The sequence below is a fragment of the Hippocampus comes genome, unplaced genomic scaffold, assembly GCF_001891065.2.
Source record: "Hippocampus comes isolate QL1 unplaced genomic scaffold, H_comes_QL1_v1.1 scaffold39, whole genome shotgun sequence".
NCBI lineage: Eukaryota > Metazoa > Chordata > Actinopteri > Syngnathiformes > Syngnathidae > Hippocampus > Hippocampus comes.
In genome coordinates this window covers 2,480,196-2,501,123 of record NW_017842054.1, presented here as the reverse complement: position 1 = coordinate 2,501,123, position 20,928 = coordinate 2,480,196, and the positions used below count along the sequence as shown (strand labels likewise).

The following is a 20,928-nucleotide window of genomic DNA, read 5'->3' as shown; positions in this document are numbered from 1 at the left end:
AAAGGAGGATGCGAGTCTGGAGAGGCAGCTTATGAAGGAATGGAAATACTACACTACTACTACTACTACTACTACTACTATTGCGCAGCACAAAATTGGAAAAACACTGTAAGTCCCTCTCTGCCCCACTGTCATAGGATGTTCCACAGGGTTCAATTTTGGGACCCTTGTTGTTTTCATTGCATTTGATGTCGTTGGGTTCCATCTTAAGGTTGCATGGTATTTCCTCTCATTGCGATATGGATGACAGTCAGATGGATGTCCCACGAAGCAAAAAGGATGCTTTTTCCTCAGGCCACTTTTGTCCTGTCTGGGCCCACTAGCATTTTATCTAAAGCCAATCCTCCTGAATTTGGGTTTTCAATTGGATGGTGAAGTGAAAGTCAATAAATAGCACAGTATTATTTTTCAAAACAAAAAAAGTACAAACAGTTTTTGCTGAGGTTAATTACAGTGTGAATCGTAGCAGGATGGTGAAGTGAAAGTCAATAAATAGCACAGTATCATTTTTCAAAACAAAAAAAGTACAAACAGTTTTTGTTGAGGTTAATTACAGTGTGAACCATAGCATTTGCGTGTTGGATACATATTGGACATTTGTGAAGCTGTGAAATCGGGTCATAAAATCTAGATACATTTGAGTATGTTGTTGGAATTTTAATAAACAAATCTAATATTTTTCAACAGGAAGTCTATTTATTTTTCCTTCTTTTTTTGTCAGATTTACATATTTTAAAAGATGTTCATTTTTGGAGGGATCTGTGGATGTCAGATTTGGCTCCTTTACACCAATTGATTCCATAATGTCTGCTACAATTTTGTGGAGTATCTCAAGCTAAAACCGAAATATCTTTTCGGTTCAGTCCGCAGCACGAATTTTGAGCTTTTTGGCTCATAAATAAGAGGGATCACAAAGACTACAGAGAGTTCCATGTGCCCTAAAAGACAAACCACTAAGCTGGCCATTTGTGACTGGGGTCCAGGGGGGAGGAAAATACAGAGCTCAGCATGTTGAGCGGGGGGCGCAGTTGGGCACAAAGACAAGCGCTTTTATTCACTGCCGTGTTACTCGGCAACTCTGAGCTGCCTAAATGGACTCAGTGGCAATTCCCAGTTGGAAGTGTCCCAAGCTAACATCCGTTCAAATGGTCGTCTTTCCTTTCTAGTGGCTTCGCCTTGGTGTTGGTTACGCAACGTTTCAATCTATACCCAGAGCGTCACATCACCTGCCTCTCTCGCTCTCTCCTCCATCCCTTTCCATCTACAGAATGACGGCGCTTTCATTCAACCGCCTTTCCCAACACTTTTCCCGTCCTCTCTTCTCTCCTTCCGTCCTTTTTACACACTGCTCCATTCATCTTTTCCCAGATCAATCTGTCTGCCGTCCTATCTTGAAGCTGCACTGAACATTTTCCCGATTACTTGATCCCCCCCACCAGCAATCTGGCAATAACAAGTGATTCTTTATGAAGCTACTTGTGTACGACAATGGCAATAGTATGAGTTACGTGAACATCGTTGCCGGATATTGATCAATCATCCGGGGCATCTCCACCGATTTACGACCCGTGCAACTTACGACTTTGTTTACAGCTTGGCTGTCTTTCACAAGGTCCCCGCTGTTTCTCTCACAGGCCCTATTTCACCGGCCGCTACACTACATTAAAGTATGTCAAGCAGAGTGTCGAAAAAAGAAAGGGCAAAGAAACGCCGTCAATTCCCACACTATAATAATTGTAATCCGGCTCTCAGGGGGCGAAAGGGAAAGTTAATGGGATTGGAAAAGGGCTACGGTTAGCTTGCGACACTGCCGCTAAGCTGCTAAGAGATGGTAGTAAACCAGGGGCACATATGTCGCAAAGGCAGTTTAAAGTGGACGTATTACAGAAACCTGTTTTTTTTTTTTCATTGCCAGTATAATATCAACGCCAAAAACGCAGTATTTTCTGATTATCTGATTCGTCTTTGACAAACAGTATTCTTTTTTTAAGTCGAGTTTCAGAGAGGAAGTTTTGAGTTTTGGCCATTGTTATGTAACAACTGGGTCTCGAGAGGGCCATCGAGTATAAAAATAAACAACTCAGTAATATTTTTATCTGCCAGTTTATGAAAACATGTCTGTCGGCGAGCCATTCTGCACTTCTGCCCCACCGTTAGGTAACAATGGCCCTAATTCACATAATAACAAAGGAAGATTCGCTTTTGTATATTGCTAGATTAAAAAAAGCAAAAAAAAAAAAGCATGATGCGGCTCTGTTAGGTGAGAAACTAACGATTCCTGTCCCGAACATGCACATCTAATCCCTGGAAGTTGCCGCTGAAAAGAACGCCACGTGAATGTTACGAGATTAGTGTATAAAACTCAAAAGTGAAGACGGCTCGGCTAAACAGTTATTGCAGCCGAGACTGCACTGCAAACTTTTTTTCCAGCACGTATGATGACTCAGGTAAAAAAAGTGAGCGGAAAGAAGGTGATCACAACACTGCAACACGGGGACAAAACTACCACGAACAAACACCGGGTGGCACAGGACGCAGAGGGACGCTCTCGGTGGGCGTGAAGGGATTTTGCGGGGTGAGAGTTTGGGGGGAGGGTTGACACGGGGCGCCATTCACAACTAAAGACTCCTACAACACTGCTCTTGTCTTACCTGATTCTAGGGCTAGAGGGAGAGTTCAGGTGCAGGGAAAAGAAAAGATAGGAGAGCGTCAAGCAAAGTCGGACTTTTAGAAGTCTCCAGAAACTCAAATTTGTGTGTTTGCGAGGCAGAAGGCAAACACACAAAGGCACAAAGAGGAAAAGAAGTTTTTCGAATTTAAGTCAATCGATTCAAGCACAGATCATATCAGGAATTTTTCATTTTAATAAAATGAAATGGAGGTATGCCTGCACAATCTGACAAAATCTCACCGGTATCCAAAATTGTGGTTACCTTCAAGCAAAGTACAAACATAGCGATAATTAGGGCGCATTTGAGAATTATTTTTATTTCTTCTGATCAGTGAGCAAAGACCCGATTATCGGATGTCTCGAAAACATTATCTGGAGCGATTACCTTGCTCAGAAAACATTTAGGGCAGATTATCGTAAGTGTTAAACCGTTGCAACATTTACGACCACAAATCCTTATGTTTGCAGAAACACAATGCTAGTCATTTAAGCGGCGAACACACCACACCGACAATCGGGCCATATTTAACTACCCACTGACCAATCAAAGTCAGCAAAAGTCCGATTATCGGATGCCTCTGAATGACTATGCCGAGTGGTCTTGCAAAGAGTGACTTTCCTTTGCCGAACCTCCTTTGAAAAATGTTGCAGCCGACTACAGGTATTGTCGATATTAAACCCGTTCGATTTTTACAAATCACAAATCCTGATCAGGATGTGTGATCCTGATCAGGATTTGTGATTGTAAATATCAAGTTTGGCCGACGACAAAAATCACAATCGTGAACATAGAGCCAAGGCGCTGGATCTCATTAGACTGTGCAGGTGTACCTAATGTTGTGTGTGGCCTGTCCCAAAACGATTTCCACTTGTACAGCCAGAGATTGAAACCATGTTTCCACGAGGAAAAAAAAAAAAAAGTGTTTTCCAAACTCAAAAACATGATCCACTTCCTGTTGCTATTTTTGTTTTTGTCACTCTGACCATCCAGAGTGTGTCAATGTATTGACAGTCGCTGGTGTTTTTCACTGCAGCGCTTCCTCTGGATTTCGGTCCGCGTAGCAGTCCACTGGGCATACACTAGCTCAAGTGTGCGGCTCATTAATTGCTCTAATTGGGGCAACTTTATAAACCCGCTTTTGAACGAGGCCACGCAAAAAATGCTGAATCATTGTATCGGCTCCAATCGTTAAATGGCAACTTTCCAACAATGTAGCAGTGGACATTGTTCCACCTGGTGTCATACATCTGTGTGTATTCCCAACAGCGATGCAATGTTTTTTTGTTCTTTTTTCTGCATCTTCATCTTCACGAATGACAAGACGGATGCCTACCTGGCCGAGCGGGCTCCGATGCTGAAGCCCAGGTAGCCCTCCTGTGGGAGAGAGTCATCCCCCAGCTCTTTGAGGTCCTGGGGCCGCAGGTACTTGTCCGTGTCGCAGGTCATAGCATCCTCACCTGACAGAGCGATAGCATTGTAAAATGTTTAAAGCAGAAAAGTCGTCCCTTATAAGACTTGAATCATGCTGGAGGCCTCGGGAGATTCATCTGCTCCATTTAGCGCGGAATGCACCAGCAGAGACCACTGCAACTTTTTTTTTCTTGTGTGACATGAAAGCACCTACGACCATGCGATAGACAGTAAACATGACAACATAATAACAGATATTTAGATATAAATGCATCCCTATACAGCCTTAGTCACTCCTTGACAGCAGAGCCCCCAAAAGCGCGAAGGAACAAATGACAGAATGGGCAGAAAAGTGCAGCAACACCACACCGCACCTCGATCGGCGGACCGGTGGACGATGACGCGCCGCTCCACGAAGCGGGCGGAGCGGCCACCGTGCTTGGCTTTCTCCCTCATGGCTGGAAGGTGGTTGCGCACCGCGCAGCCCCGCAAACACTGCGCTGGTTCACCGCAGCCCCTCCCGTCTCGCCTTAGCCGGTGCCGCACTACAATCTCACTCAAGTCCGACAAAAGCGGCAGCAGTTGCGTTTCCGGTTTGACGTTTCACAACAAAACCGAGCAAGAGGACTTATTTAACCGTTTGCTCAGACCCTCAATTCGCCGTCGTTTTCGAACGGAAAGCAAATGAAGTTAATTTAAGTGACTGTTGGGTTATTTTTCACCGTTTGAGTTCGGACCTTATAGATTATACTGTAAACCGAACACTTCAGACACCATTTTCGCCACATGAGAAATACATGTCCGCGAGACGAACATTTCTTTTGTGTGTGTGTGTGTGTGTTCATATTGTACGGCATTCCGACACGAACGTCATTGTTTTATTTTCGGGGCTTTCACTTCCTGTTGTTACTGGCCGCCACAGAAACGACTTTTCCGCCCTCATCAGTCAGTTTCTTCTTTTAATATGCGACACTAATGCGTCAAATTTACACGCCGCATTCAACTAACGGTGGAATAGTCTTACGGGACGTTTCCATTGAATTCGTCATTCAATTTAGAGGTGACTTACCGTTCTCTGACCCAGCCATAACTCCTTATTTTTTTAATTATTTAAATGTTCCCAGTCATTTGTAATCTCAAGGGAAGCCGCCTTTACGCGTTGAAGTCTTCCTAAAATAGTTGGTCTCACGGTGCGCTACCAGAAAGGAGAAAGCGTAAAGTCCGGTGACATCTGACGTATGCAAAGTCCAGAGTTAATTCCCTTAAGAAAGCTCATCTCGTTGGCTTTAAGGAGTCGACACTGCTCTCCGCAAACATCTTTTCTGACGCACCAAGAAGGAGAAAGTGTCCGCCATCAACAAGCACGAACTGTCATCTCTTCTTCTCCGATGCGGAGGGAGGTCTGGCCAGTGGCCACACATGCAAAGTTCTGGTCGAAGAGGAGGAAACCAACTTCAAGCGATGTGAGGAAGTGAACTTGTCGCAAACTTTATACAAGAGTCTAATTGTACAACGCGTGGTGAACATCAAGTATTTAGAAGCATTTATAGAGCGTGAGGTGTCAAATTTACAAAGCGGATTAAGAGTGTTTTGAATTGTGAGCATGGTCACAGAATGGATTAAACACGTAAATCAAGACACCACTGTACAATGAACACGTGTATATTTGCTGTTGAGGCTAATGTGACTCGAGGACTTTAATTTGGACAAAACGAGTGCTTTGTTGCACTCCTGTGGCATTTATCGGCAATTATAAACATTTCCCGAGCTTTATCCAGATAGCTAATAGTGCGCTGTAGTAGATGTAATGGTGCATTTACTTGTGCGTGATTCCCCCGAGCACCCACGGTGACCACCCTGCAACATAACAAGCTTGGCCACCTCGATAGGATTAAAGGGACTCTTTACATCCACTCTCTCCTCCTTTTCACAAGCAAACCAACCGCAATTCATGCCTGCAACCCCCCTACGAGGGAACTTACGTCCATCCAGTGCCGGACCAGACCTGTTGAGTCCCTTATCGGTTGACATGCAAAGTACACTTCCACGCACACAACTGTTGTCTGGGCAACACATCCGCGACGTAGTTCATCAATTTTACAAGCGGGTTGTGGTTGTAAACAAAGCTCACGAGATCGAAGCAGCTCGTTGTTGTTGTTGTTACTTGGGAAGAGCTTTGCGGCACTTTCAAACATGTCAAATGCAACAGATGCGCAGCATGTGTAGGCCTCTGAAAAAAAATCTCCTCCCAAAGTGGACGATGGCGTGACGGAGTTAAAAACAACAAATGAGATTTTTGTGGAAAATACCATCAGTGCTGTTAGTCTGCAAGGAGGGCAACGGAATAAACCAGCCAGCGCAGCTTTGTGGGAACAGTTTGGGGAGCACCATTTGACCGTGCAATAAAAGCAAGAAAAATCAAATCATCATTATGAAGGGAAAAGACTGATAGCATTCTCAAATTATGCAAATAATGTTTAGAGCAAAAACTCCATCTCTTCCTTACTTCATTCAAAAATTCACTATAATTTGGGAGTCTAAAAGTGCAAGTAAGTTTATTGTACAAAAAAAACTGTAAAAGGAGATGTGTTTCTGTTCATGGAGTGGAATATTGGAATGACGCAAATACAAATGTGAACACTTGCCACTCACTTTTCAATTTTAAAGTACTCGTTCGCAAAGCTGTTTTTGGCTTGGGTGTGAGTACCGCGAAGAAAAAATGTTTAGAAACAAGAAGAAGTCGAGGCGCACACAACAAAGCAAACCCACAACCGGAGCGGCTTCGACGGCGAGCTAATGAGCCGATCGATACCTTCATCGTCATCTGACATAGACTCCGCCTCCAGACTTTCAGGCACATTGGCCCAAACTGTGTGATTTGAATGCATGCGCGGTGACACGTGCAGACACGTTAGGGCATCTCAAAAGCACGCTCTTAACTACAGGACAATCGTGCAGTGCAGAAACAAAACAAAAAAATTGGGGGGGGGAGATTGGGTGATGTGAGCTTACCTTCGTCATCTGACATGTCCAGGAACTCATTCATAGTTTCTGGGACGTTGATTTTGTGTTTTTCCGTTGCACTCTGTCAACATGAGGGGAAGGTAAGACAGTGAGTAATCCGAACAGTCAACGAAATGTTGCAAAATGACATCACTATTTGTTTCGTTTTGTGAAACCTCAACCTATAAAATGACAACAAAAGACTATAGAAGGGATTTTGAAGGCCAAAAATAATAAATTTGCAGATAGCTACGATGCTGACTCGATGCATGGCTCGAGTCATTCCCCCTACCCTATAACTGACGTGACAAGCTGAGATTCACTGCCTCATCTTTATCTTCTACTCAAAAGCAGTGTTGATCTCAAATCCAAAGCGACGCAGTGCCGCCATCTACAGGGGTCTGTTAGTCATTACGGTGTTTTACAAACCTGAATTTCAAAGGCGAGAACCCCTTCCACACAGACCTTTGGAAAATGTACATGATGAAAATATTCGTTGGATTCCAATTGACAAATATAAATAAATGCGCTGAAGGGTTTAAAAAAACCAAACGACAATAAATGCCTGTGCGTAGTTAATAGCTAATCCCAGTGTGAGGCAACCAAACAATCTTGATCGTTAAATTACATCTCCCAGCAGATGGACACACACACACACACACACACACACACACACACACACACACACACACACACACACACACAGTTATTCTGACGCTTACACAAGTTCGTCTTGTCTTAATGACCTTACGACTAGCTCCAGTCTTCCCCATCTCGTGTGTGTGTGTGTGTGTGTGTGTGTGTGTGTGTGTGTGTGTGTGTGAGAGAGATCAGTGTTCAAACAGCAGGCTACTTGAGGCGAAAACATAAGCGCCCATCTAAGCCCTCCTGATGGTACACGTGAGGTGGCGCGAGCGACCAGCACGCTACTCACACAACAGGAAATCCTCCTTTCCATTTATACGTTCACGGTTCTGCTATTTGGCAAATTTTTTTATTTATTTATTTATTTATTTTGGTGCTCGTCTAGTTTGCTGGTGCAATTCCACTCTCAACCACTAGATGTTTTGGTAATATGGGAGGAAACGTGCAAACTCCATAAAGGAAGCCCAGAATGGAACCCAGGACCCAGAAAGACTTTGTAGGATTTAGGTGACCCAAATGTGATTCCAACCACATTTATTGCACTCTGTGTCAAGAGAACAGAATTGACGTTTGTGTCACGTCTCACCACAGTATTCAGGTTTTCGTCCGTCACGGGCCTCAGCGTGTCCACGACCGAGATGTAACCAAGGCGACGGGCGATGGCGAGCGCCGAGTTCCCGTTCTGAGAGCGAGCGAGACACACAGGAAGTCAGTCACACAATGGCGCAGCGAAAAGAAAAGAACGCCCCGGCGTCCGGGCGCTTCCACCGACCGCGGTGAGCTCGTTGGCCGCGGCGCCGTACTGCAGGAGGAGGTTGATGACGTGCGTGTGGCCCTGCTGAGCCGCCTGGTGCAGAGGCGTGTAACCATTCTGGACGCCCGCAGGTGGGAGAAGAGACAAGAGATGAATACGCGGACAACACGCAACTTTGTGATCTTTATTTATTGATTTATCTGTTACCCCCCCACCTTGGTTTTGCCATTGACTTTGGCCTGATTCTGCAGCAGGAAGTTGGCCATCTTCGCGTTGCCGTAGTGACAGGCCACATGCAGCGGCGTGTAGTCCATCTGGGAGAAAGTGAGAGCGACTGTTGACTCAGTTACATCAGACGTCTCGGCGCGTCCGTTCAGTAGCCTTCATTTTGTCAAGCTTGCTTTTGAAATGGAACAAAGTTGCTGTTGCGTTGCGAGTGCAGGGGCGCATCAGTGGGTCAAGAACGGTTTCACTGGAAACAACTGTCCTGTCAGCACTAACGCACACACGCACACACAACTTGTGTGCATGCAAGCTGCCTGCTCTATACTTGGTGCTCTGTATACTGGATGTGTGAACTAGGTTGAAGTGAATATAGGAGGTTCACTTATTGTATAACTGAAGATTTGAGTGCATCTGTGTGTGTGTGTGTATATTTTTATAAATTACACTAGTCAATAGGAAATTTTAATCAGATGACTATGTATCCCTAAATGTATTTTTGACTTTTTTTCCAGTTATTTTCATTTTTGGTTTTCAAGTTTTACTTTTTTAAAAAAATGCACAATACAGATTTTTGTATTTCTTTCTTGAGATGACGTATCAGAAAAAAAAATCCACTTGTTGCTGAACGTAACCCTTTATTCGGAAAATACTACAAATTATATGACTATATTGCATATATTATTGTGAGATTATTATTGTTATTACTATTCTAATGAAAACCCGATATGCTAGAGGAAAAAGATGAACTATTTTGAATCAGTGCGAGATATTCATCTGGAAAAGTTGACTTGCATCTGTGTTTAAAAAAAAAAAATGTACCGGTATATAAATATTTGTCGACTAGTATTCTTGAAAATGGCTTGCTGCCTTTGATGATGCAACATTAATGACTTTTGTTTGTTTTCCTAAAGAGTGACGTCTCTGGTGATGCGAGGATCCCGCCCGACGCCAGCGACACGCTTCTCGTCTCCAAGCAACTGCCGCGTGCGTGCTGACAGGAAGTCCGTACCTTTGTTTGCGCGTTGACGTCAGCGCCGTGGTTGAGAAGAACTTCGGCAACGTTGACCTTATCCTCCTGAGCCGCGAGGTGGAGTGGCGTAAGTCCGCTCTGAGCAGGACACAAAGACGCACATGCAAAAACATTCAATACACTCATTGCAAGCGTAAAATTGATAGGAAAACTCGATATTGTCATCTATGTGTACAAGTGTGTGCATTTAAGAGGCGGGGCCTAGAGGGGGCTACGTCGGCAACTATGCGTGCATGTGTCTGGTTGTGAGCTGTGGATGACGGCAGCATCAGCGGGTTGTGAGCGTTTCTCCCGCCATTCAATCCATGACTAAAAAAATTCATTGTCGACTTGGGGCTCCCCTTCCCCCAAATGCAAGGACATGACGGCGAGCATTTTTGTTGTGGCCTGGAAGTTTAATCCCAACGCAGGCAATGTTACCTTGTTGCAAATGTTCACGGCGGCGCACTTGGCCAGCAGCAGCGAGACCAGGTCTACGCTGCCCTCCTGCGCCGCCAGGTGGATGGGACCGATGCCCTGCCGCGTTACCGCGTTGGTGTCGGCGCCGTACTCCAGCAGCGTGGTGCCGATGTCCATTTGGTTCTTCTTGGCGGCGATGTGCAGCGGTGTGTAGCCGTTCTGAGACGGGGAGAAGCCGAGTGTTTGCGTGATGAACTCTCAGATGTGGGATCACTTCATACTGACTGTGTGGAACTTGTTGTGATGCACCGAAAATCGTTGGGTCAAAAATTGCTCAGCTTGGGTCAAAAAAGGGATTGATCCGCTACTTGGGTCAATTTTACCCAATTTTCTGGATTGTTTTGCAGCAAACTACACCATTTTTTTTAAATGGGCTAAATTGATCCAAGGAGTAGCTCGGTCACTTTTTGACCCAAATTGTTTTTGTTTTTTTGGTTTTTTGACCAAACTATTGTGAGAGTCTAAAGTGATAATGTGACTTACAAGTTGAAGTTCTTCCGTGACCAAGCTCGTGACTCAATTTACACGCTTAAAACGTCCGGGTCCAAATTAGCTAACCCAGTGCTGGATCCAAAAGGGGACCCAGTCGATGCTGGGTTATTTATACATCATGTTGACCCAGCACATTGAGTTAAGATTTTCATCCAACAACGTGGTAAAAACTACGCACAGCGATGAGTTACAGCTCCCAAGAAATGGGTTACCGGGATATCACGACATCAGCGATTTGAGTTGCGAGCACGGTCAGGAAACAAAATAAACTTGCAAGTGGAGGCACCACCGGATTTAAACTTTCCGAGCGGTCCGAATCACTTCGCCCATTGATGCATTATTTTTTTCAAGTCTTTCTAAAACCTGTTTTACATCTCAAAACGGATTTTATACCCAAAACATTTTCCATCGAGTGAATGTGTGGAGGGAGACTTGGACGAGCAAAAGCGAGAGATGGAAATGAAAGAGAGCCGTGAGGGAAAACGAAAGAGCACAGAGGTGAGCGAATGGACATCCAGAGTGGAACAAAAGGGAGCTCTGATGTCATTTGCACCCACACCAGCAGGCTCGCGCCCGTCACACTTGCGTGTTGCGCGTACCTTGGCGGCGGCGTGCGGGGAAGCTCCCTGATCCAGCAACAGCAGGGCTACTCTCTGATTATCGTAGTGAGCGGCGACATGCAGTGGAGTTAGCCCGCTCTGAAAAACCCACCAACACACACACATGCAACACAACCAGCAGCAGGTTAGAAGGTCACTGACGGAATGGAGACACGCACGCACGGCGCTCAGCTGAGCCACGACGACAGCACACGCAAGTTGAAACGCACCAGAGAGAGTCGCGTGTGTGTGTTCATGCAAACATTTCGAAGAAATAAGAGGGATGTGTGAGGTTAAAAAGGTCTTCATGTTTTGATCATGTTGCCCGAACGATAGGCCGCAGTTCAATGACGCTTCCCCACATTTTGGGACCGCTCCCACGCAACATTACACGCAGTCAACGGCACGCGCGACTGACTCACCCTAATGTGCATACCGCAATGACAAGAGTGGAAAAATATTTGGTGGTATTTGTGACTTGAGTTCAAATGTGGGAGTCAATTCTCATCAACCCAAAAAGTTGCGCAGTCTGGAAAACAGACTTGACTGATATTAAGGGTAGCTAAATGCTATCGGACGGGATAAGCGCTTGCTTGCTCATCGCCAAATAAAAGCGTCAGCATCACGTCAACTTGATGAATTCGCAACATTTTTGGAGTCCCGTGAAGAAACCGAGTGAACTGGACGGTTAAAAAATGGAATTTCAGGTCAAAGCGGTTGGGTTCAAGAGTTGAGCTCATTCTTTGCGTGGGCGCATCATCGACAGCGTGACACGTTGCATCAATGTCCGATCACTCCCTTTTTAGACGCAGAATCCCATAAAACAACATTTTGTAGCGTTTATCTTGGAAAGCCGCATGCTTTCAAATTTGCTCCCATGGGAACACATCAGGCATGAAGTCGGCTCCCTGAAGAGACCCTTCATTAGTTTCCCTCTTTTTTTTTCTCTCTCTCCTCACCTTTCCAGCAGCGTCAGGCGCGGCCCTCTTCTGCAGGAGCAGACTGGCCACCTCCATCTTGCCGTATTTCGCAGCCACGTGGAGCGGACTGAAGCCTTTCTGTTGGAACGTCCAACCCGAGAAAATTGAACTTTAAGGGTGGAAAGTGACTTTTGACATGTTGGGGGCGAGCGCTCGAGAATTTTGCTTGAAAATATCATTTTAGCCCTCCCTATGCTTAAACACACTAAAACACACTTTTTAAACACATCGTAAATGTGTTTACTCAGTGAAAAAAATGAAAACAACTGCGATCATAACATGTATTGAAAACCCTGTAAGTATTGAATAACGTGGACAGTGTCTGCATAATATACATGTGTGTGCCTTTAAGAGGCGAGGCCTGGAATCTGTGTGTGCATGTCTTGGTGAATTTAATTTGTTCTAGTAGGCTTTTCCTGACACGTTTTGTGCCGTTGAAAACCTTACACCAACACACACACATGCAACACAACCAGCAGCAGGTTAGAAGGTCACTGACGGAATGGAGACACGCACGCACGGCGCTCAGCTGAGCCACGACGACAGCACACGCAAGTTGAAACGCACCAGAGAGAGTCGCGTGTGTGTGTTCATGCAAACATTTCGAAGAAATAAGAGGGATGTGTGAGGTTAAAAAGGTCTTCATGTTTTGATCATGTTGCCCGAACGATAGGCCGCAGTTCAATGACGCTTCCCCACATTTTGGGACCGCTCCCACGCAACATTACACGCAGTCAACGGCACGCGCGACTGACTCACCCTAATGTGCATACCGCAATGACAAGAGTGGAAAAATATTTGGTGGTATTTGTGACTTGAGTTCAAATGTGGGAGTCAATTCTCATCAACCCAAAAAGTTGCGCAGTCTGGAAAACAGACTTGACTGATATTAAGGGTAGCTAAATGCTATCGGACGGGATAAGCGCTTGCTTGCTCATCGCCAAATAAAAGCGTCAGCATCACGTCAACTTGATGAATTCGCAACATTTTTGGAGTCCCGTGAAGAAACCGAGTGAACTGGACGGTTAAAAAATGGAATTTCAGGTCAAAGCGGTTGGGTTCAAGAGTTGAGCTCATTCTTTGCGTGGGCGCATCATCGACAGCGTGACACGTTGCATCAATGTCCGATCACTCCCTTTTTAGACGCAGAATCCCATAAAACAACATTTTGTAGCGTTTATCTTGGAAAGCCGCATGCTTTCAAATTTGCTCCCATGGGAACACATCAGGCATGAAGTCGGCTCCCTGAAGAGACCCTTCATTAGTTTCCCTCTTTTTTTTTCTCTCTCTCCTCACCTTTCCAGCAGCGTCAGGCGCGGCCCTCTTCTGCAGGAGCAGACTGGCCACCTCCATCTTGCCGTATTTCGCAGCCACGTGGAGCGGACTGAAGCCTTTCTGTTGGAACGTCCAACCCGAGAAAATTGAACTTTAAGGGTGGAAAGTGACTTTTGACATGTTGGGGGCGAGCGCTCGAGAATTTTGCTTGAAAATATCATTTTAGCCCTCCCTATGCTTAAACACACTAAAACACACTTTTTAAACACATCGTAAATGTGTTTACTCAGTGAAAAAAATGAAAACAACTGCGATCATAACATGTATTGAAAACCCTGTAAGTATTGAATAACGTGGACAGTGTCTGCATAATATACATGTGTGTGCCTTTAAGAGGCGAGGCCTGGAATCTGTGTGTGCATGTCTTGGTGAATTTAATTTGTTCTAGTAGGCTTTTCCTGACACGTTTTGTGCCGTTGAAAACCTTAAAAAAAAAAAAGACACACAAGTGGAGCACCTGAACAGAATTTTTTTTTTTTTTGACAAGCTACCGGTGCTGTCCTTGGTCACGTACACCTGATCATGGTGCCGTATGCTGAACCCAACGGTTCTTGTGTGCAACTGGAAGACATGACGTCACATTTCCCAGAGGAACGTGGAACTTCAGCATGTTCTGAAGCACTTGCTATTTTTAATTTTATTCATGTTTTTTTATTTCCACTTGTACTGTAATTAAAAATGATACATTTGATTCAGCTGGATATGAATCCTGTATCCACTCTTGCAAAGGATCACTCACTCTTCATGAATAATACAAACCGGGGAATTTGATGGCGGCATCATTTCCTTGGGCAGTTGACTCGGGCGACGTCCCAAAAGATGCTGTGTGTGCATGTGTGTCAGTGTAATTGAGGGCGTGCACACCAAGGGGTTTACCCTCCATTAATCTGTTCCACTGGCAGAGGTCACCTTCACAACCCCCCCCCCCAAAGGCAACATAGCGCACATGCTTGCATCACCTCCATTATAAATGTCCTTCACAGCTTACGGCCGCCCTCAATAAAATGAGTCATTTGGGAAAGTATGTGACCACCCATCATCAACTGCGCTGATGGAAAGACCCCAAACTGAGTCAAAATGACCAACTTACATTTTTCTCGTAACCTGATTTTTTTTTTTTGTGTGTGTGTGTGTGTTTTGGTACCTTAGTGGAGGAGGACAGCGAGGCTCCGTTCTCCAGGAGCATGGTGGCGACATCCTGGTGGCCTTCGCGGGCGGCCAGGTGGAGGGGCGTGTAGCCCGAGGTGGTGGCCGCGTTGGCCAAGGCGCCGTACTGCAGCAGCTGCTGCACGATGTCCACCTTCCCCAGACGACTGGAGATGTGCAGCGCCGTCTGGTCATCCTGTCAGGTCATATGATTTCAATGCTCTAGTTTACTGCCGGCTACACATTCCTCTTCTTTAAAAATAAATAAATAAATAAATAATCTATATATAAATAATCTATCTAATAATTATATATATATATATATATATATAATAATTTCATATGTTGTAGTAGGCTTTTTGTGATATTTTTTTGTGCCGTCGAACAGTTGATAATTCGCTTCAGACCTCTGTTCCAACTAAGAAAGAAAAAAGAAAACTGCACCAACGTGTTGGCTGGCACCACCTGGCTTCGCTTGACCAAATTATTAGTTTTGTTTCGATCACATTTTTTTTCCAGATCGGTACCAGTAGGAGTATTCACTTTTTGAGGACTTGCCGATACCAAGTACCGATACCACTAAAAACTGTGATACATCCATTTTCATTTTACAGAATGACCCAAAAAAAGTGAACAAAGCCCTTTTTTTTCTGACGCAGATGATGATTCACTGATGTGTGAAATTGCTAGTGTATGTGGTTTTATCAGATCATAACAAAATCTCCCAAACAGACGTGGGAAAATGTGTGCCGACTCCCATTTATAACATAGTTTTGAACCCAAGTCATAGAGTATGTGCTCACTTGTGCAACTACATTACTTGTTTTTTTTTAATTGAGTTGTTCAGGTTGTAGGTCACATTATTGGTTATAAAAAAAAAAAAAAGCTTTGAAATTTTTTATACTGGTCTCATGTATTGATTTAACAATCCAACAGCATTTGAAAATGGGCGCGTCGACTTTTTTTTCCGCCTTCTATCTTCAGACTGGCGCTCAGACTGCACACCTTGGACTTGGTCTCCACTTTGGCTCCGTTCTTGAGCAGGTATCGAACCACGTCGGCTTGGCCCGCCCTGGCTGCCATGTGGAGGGCCGTCTCGCCACGCTGGAGGGGACACGCGGCCACGCCGGCGACAGTGAGCTTTGTTGCTTTCCACCAAGAAAGTCGGCCATTTTCAACATGCAACGATGATCCCCTCACCACGTTGGCGGTGTTGGGTGAAGCTCCGTGATGGGTGAGTGCGTGGACGATGTTCTCGTGGCCCATGAAGGCCGCCACGTGGATCGGCGTCAGGCCAGACTGCGGAGAAACGCAACCTTTAACCACTTTTGATTTTGATGTCTGATCGAAGCGAATCAAGATTGTGTCAGGAGCACCTCGGTTACAGCCTGGATGGACGCTCCGTGCTTCAGCAGCAGCTCCATCACTTTCACTCGGTTCTTCTTGCAGGCGATGTGAAGCGGAGTGAACCCATTCTGCGGAGGAATCAAAAGTCTTAGCGGACATGCAACCAGGGGACTTTCCGCAATTGGAAAACATCTGTGACTGCAGACCAGAGTGGAATGAGAATTTTTTCCCCATCAGCTTGCACGCCACTGATTCATGTTTCAATTCTTTTTATTATTCCCTTCCCATATAGTTCCCTCACTGACATTAGGTAGACCTCCCAAATCAAAAGACATCCTGTACAACAGCTGTCTGAAGAATTCTACCTTTGCAAAGTCGTAGAGATTCAGGAGGTTGCACTTGAAATACATAAAATATTAAATTCAATGTCCTCCCTCCCTCTTACCAGGGCCTTGGCGTTGGGGTTGGCCTTCTTGTCCACGATGAGCTTGGCCACCTTGTAGTGTCCGCAGTGAGCGGCCACGTGCAGCGCCGTCAGGTAGTCGTTGGTGACGTCGTCCACCGGCACGTCGTGCTGCAGCAACAGCTGCACGCAGTTCAGGTGGTCCCCCTGAGTGGCCATGTGCAGCGGCGACAGGCCGTTCTGGGGTGGGATGGAGAGGAAGCAAGTGGGGGGGAAGAGAGAAAGAGAGAGAAACACGCAGACGGACACATAGACGGATGGATGGACAGACAGGCGGACAACAAGTCAGTCAGGTGGAGATAAGGCGCCGCGGAGAAAGACTGCGAAGGAAGTTTATGGGGAGGGGGCTGTGGGAGCATTGTTATAATGAGGGCATTACAACAATGTCTTCGTGGTTACATTGGTGGTCCCGCCAGGTCAAAGCGGCCACGTTCTGTTCGGCTCGCACGGACGTTGCGGCGACAGTGCCGCACCACGTCACCGCGGCAACAATAAAAGCGCTGCCATGTGACTGGAAAAGTATGGGGAAGAGCTAATTCATTCACTTGTGCTGATACTTATTCAGAGCCTCACTGACAATGAGAAAAGTAAAAAAAAAAAAAAATAAATAATAATAATAATAACTCATCAACACTGGTACCTTGAGTTACGAGTATATTTCGTTTCAAGATCACGCAAACAATAAAATGTTGGCATTTTTGGAAATCATCATGAATTCCAGGTCCGTGGTAATGCTCTTTCACAGATTGGCTTTCTACGGTTAATAACTGTGGTGGTCAAACAGTTGTTTATATTGGGTGTAATTCCACAGCCGACCACTCGATGGCGGCACACTATTTAATTTGAGAGATCAGTTCAACACATGGCTAGTGTGTATCATCTGTATTTAAATATATCTATCTATCTGTAATTTTACCGATGTGAAAACTAATGATGGCCTGGTGTTGAGAAGTTCACTGCCGCCATCGAGCAGTCGAATTTTGTGAGGCGGCTCCGTAAGTGAAATTTCAGTTTGCAACCCTAACCAACAAATCAACCGAGATGCTGGAAAAAGTCATAAGTCAAGGTACCGCTGGACTTTGGTATGTCGCTGCCCACGAGTTGAAAAACAAACTTGACTTTTAAGCATGTTTAGAACCTTTCCTGAACCGCTGCTGCCCAGGAACTACCTTGGTCTTGGAGAGGATGGGAGCGCCTCTGTCCAGCAGAATTTCCACCACCTGTGCATGACCGCTTCTCGCCCCGCAGTGAAGGGGAGTCAAACCATCCTGCCGGGAGAACAAAGAAGGTTTTTAGTAGGGCCCAACTCATAGGATTTTTTTTTTTCGGCCAATGCAGATTCCGTTATTTGGCAGAATAAAATCAATAAAAATATAAATTACAGGCAGAACATTTGACTGTTTTACACAACTCTGTTCTTGAGCATTCCTTTAATTTAGAACAGAGAGAAAAATTGCCCAAAAATGTTTTTCTTTCGCCGTCATTTGATCTGTTTGAGGAGGAATGTTTGAACATGATTATTCTTGTCTTGTGTGTAAAAAACTAAATGTAAGAACTTGGCAAAAAAAAAATATAAAAACAGAGTAGAAAAATTATTTGACACAATATGAAGAATTAAACTGTTTGCGCATCATGATGTGTGTGAGCTAGCCACCAGGTGGCAGTATAATCCAATCATCATCATCATCATCATCATCATGCAGACAATGATTTAATGTAAGTCTTCTGCATTAACGTAGTTGTTTTTCGTGTGCGATAAACAATACACGCATGTGAGGACTCTTATGTCTGTCTACATGTGTTGCTGCACTGTTGAAGTTCAGTTGCTTAGAGCATTATGACCCTGCCATATCGATGCAATGCATTAGCCCATCTATGGCATTTCCATTATGACAAAAATCATGTTGTCACCTTGGTCTTGGCATCTATTTTGGAGCCTCGATCCAGTAGCAGCTTGACCATGTTACTGTTGCCCCTTTTGGAGGCCACGTGGAGCGGCGTGATGTCATTCTGAAGGCGGTGAAAGAGACAATGGCAAATTACTACAAGCAGTGGTTCGTTATTAGCGAGTCACCAAAACAAACATCGTATGGCGCTTAATTACTATGATAGGGGCGTGCGTGTGGCTATTCCCATTTGCAGGCCTCCTACTTGTACCGCGGCAACATGTGATTAAAGCCAGAAAGCGGCTCAAACGCCCCTCCAGACATTAGCTGATGCAATTATGGACTTGTGCTGACTCTGGTTCACTTAAGTCAAATGTGGAAACAAGTTTAAAGCCCGCAAGCAAATACCATTGGAACAAAACCTTGTTCTGGCTTTTGACTTTTTAAATTGTTGAATCAAATGACGTTTTCTATGATATTCTGTGCCCGTATATCATACATAGAAGATACTGTGTGTATTGTAACTCATCATTATGTCTTTACATATCACTGTCACCTACTTATATGAAACGAATGCCTAGCTAGCTAGCCAGCAACAGTAGCTTGCTAACTACCTACCTAGCTAGGTCCCTCAATGTTCTACCAAGTATCACTCACAACCAAATTGATTTTGGATATTGTGAAACTTAAATGTAACTCACTCAGGACTCAAGACTTTTTTACGAGGAGCACAGTGGCCCTTGAAAATTTCAGGTGCGCAAGTAGAACATTTAGGGGCACATACTGTAAGTCAACTTGAAAAGTAATTGTTCACTGTATGACTGATAAATGGGCTGAAGCATGGAGCAGAAGTTTGTCAGCAACAAAACATAGGCAAAAATATAATTTTTTTTAAAAATCTGCAAATTGACTGGTCACACAGGTGCGAGTAGGTTAAAAAAAAGTACTGCCACTGTCACAAATTTCAGGAGCAAAATGCCACCATTTAGCAGTGCGGAGCCCTGCGTCGACTTTTTTTATGTTCGTTTCATTATTTATGATTTTATTATCTCGTTTTCAGTGTTCGTCATAGACATTTGAAGCTCGAAACAATTTGAGTCAGCCGTGATCATGTGACACAGCACGGCATCCTGATTGGCGGTGGCAGACGATTGTAGACAGCGGAGGCTGCACTCAACTCACCCTCGCCATGAAGTCCACAGCGGCCCCTCGGTTCAGAAGCAGCGTGGCCACGTTAATGTTGCCGTAGTGGGCTGCAATGTGAAGTGGGGTGAAGCCACTCTGATTGGAACACACAGACACAAGGGCAAGCACGTTGTATTAAAATAATTTTTAAAAAAATGCACACACTCAAATCCATGCCAACACTTAAGTCCACTCACACAAGGACGCACTCAACTTTTTTTCCCCATTGTCCCCCCCATCCCCACACACACATCTGGTTATGGACGTGCTTTATTCAGCGGTGGGCACGAGTCTAAACACCATCAGAAGCACTGACCTACGTTTATAACCTAGCAGCATATTTTCTTCATTTCAGAGCATTTTGCTGCACTGCTTCCGGCATGCGGATGTGGATGTTAGATTTTTCTTTTTTTCCTGTCCAATCAGATTTCAGAATGTCCCTGTTGCCATGTCAATGTCATCTGCCCAAGGCCCTCAGAATCAAAAGTACTGTCGGATAAACAGTATGAGCAATGAAACAGTTTCTTTAATGAATTAGATTTCAAATTAGTCCTCGCCGAGCCACAGCACTGGCCTTTGATGATGTCAGCGATTGGTTGGTTAAAAGCGAAATTTTGACTTGCAAAACATATCTGTAGCGATCCGCACACATGCACATATCCGTAAATCATTGAACATCATCTTGAATGTGATTAATTAGACTAAAACAAATTTTGTTGTTTGGTTAAGGTGGCGGAAATGGCCCTGCAAATGAACACGACATCCCGAATCAGAGTCATTTCCTGGCTTAGTGAGCGACAGCTGTCCAAATGACACAACCGTTCCACATAAAGCTGTGTAATCATTCCACATTACTGATAATCCAGGGCAAAAGAGGTGTTTGCTGACAGATATCTAATGTCTCAAACAACCAAGGCAACAAAAGATACGAAGCATCAAAACATGATTATTATTCTTATTCTTATTATCGTTTTTTTTTTTTTTTTTTTTGGGAGGGGGATACATTTACTCCTAAAGACATCGCAGCAGCAAAGCTACTCTTGTACAATGCAAAATGCTTTCGGCAACTACAGTTTACAATTCCCTTGGAAATTGCATGTGAAGGCTTAGAGTAACCAAAGCCAAAAAGGCCCGAGACGCAAATGAATTCACAGCATGTCAAAGGAATTGTCAGTGCCCATGCAAACAAGAACCTCTTGCTGGATTCCAGTAATTAGCAACAGATCAGTGTGCGGGTTGGGGATCCTTTGCTCTGAACAAGCTGCACATTCTCTTCAATGACAGCATTGGCATTGGG

At 44.7% G+C, this 20,928-nt stretch overlaps 1 protein-coding gene across 47 annotated transcripts in view; it reads right to left on the bottom strand.

The window, feature by feature from the left end:
• The window catches only part of ank3b (ankyrin 3b), a 74,691-nt gene that overhangs the window by 27,619 nt on the left and 26,144 nt on the right, over nt 1–20,928 (bottom strand). For 24 of the 47 annotated variants that reach the window (XM_019860016.1, XM_019860018.1, XM_019860033.1 and 21 more), the window contains 19 exons: nt 19,629–19,727; nt 18,472–18,570; nt 17,730–17,828; nt 16,543–16,740; nt 16,127–16,225; nt 15,951–16,049; nt 15,756–15,854; nt 14,749–14,946; nt 13,566–13,664; nt 11,290–11,388; nt 10,160–10,357; nt 9,719–9,817; nt 8,700–8,798; nt 8,503–8,601; nt 8,317–8,412; nt 7,095–7,167; nt 6,895–6,951; nt 4,006–4,129; nt 2,652–2,663 (listed from right to left, as the gene is read on the bottom strand). In XM_019860016.1, the coding sequence (XP_019715575.1) occupies nt 2,652–2,663; nt 4,006–4,129; nt 6,895–6,951; nt 7,095–7,167; nt 8,317–8,412; nt 8,503–8,601; nt 8,700–8,798; nt 9,719–9,817; nt 10,160–10,357; nt 11,290–11,388; nt 13,566–13,664; nt 14,749–14,946; nt 15,756–15,854; nt 15,951–16,049; nt 16,127–16,225; nt 16,543–16,740; nt 17,730–17,828; nt 18,472–18,570; nt 19,629–19,727 (2,045 nt within the window). Of the gene's footprint in view, nt 1–2,651; nt 2,664–4,005; nt 4,130–4,456; nt 4,815–5,151; nt 5,379–6,894; nt 6,952–7,094; nt 7,168–8,316; nt 8,413–8,502; nt 8,602–8,699; nt 8,799–9,718; nt 9,818–10,159; nt 10,358–11,289; nt 11,389–12,248; nt 12,494–13,565; nt 13,665–14,748; nt 14,947–15,755; nt 15,855–15,950; nt 16,050–16,126; nt 16,226–16,542; nt 16,741–17,729; nt 17,829–18,471; nt 18,571–19,628; nt 19,728–20,928 lie in introns of those variants that run through there. The other 23 variants (XM_019860019.1, XM_019860029.1, XM_019860036.1 and 20 more) reach the window with 8 other exon arrangements.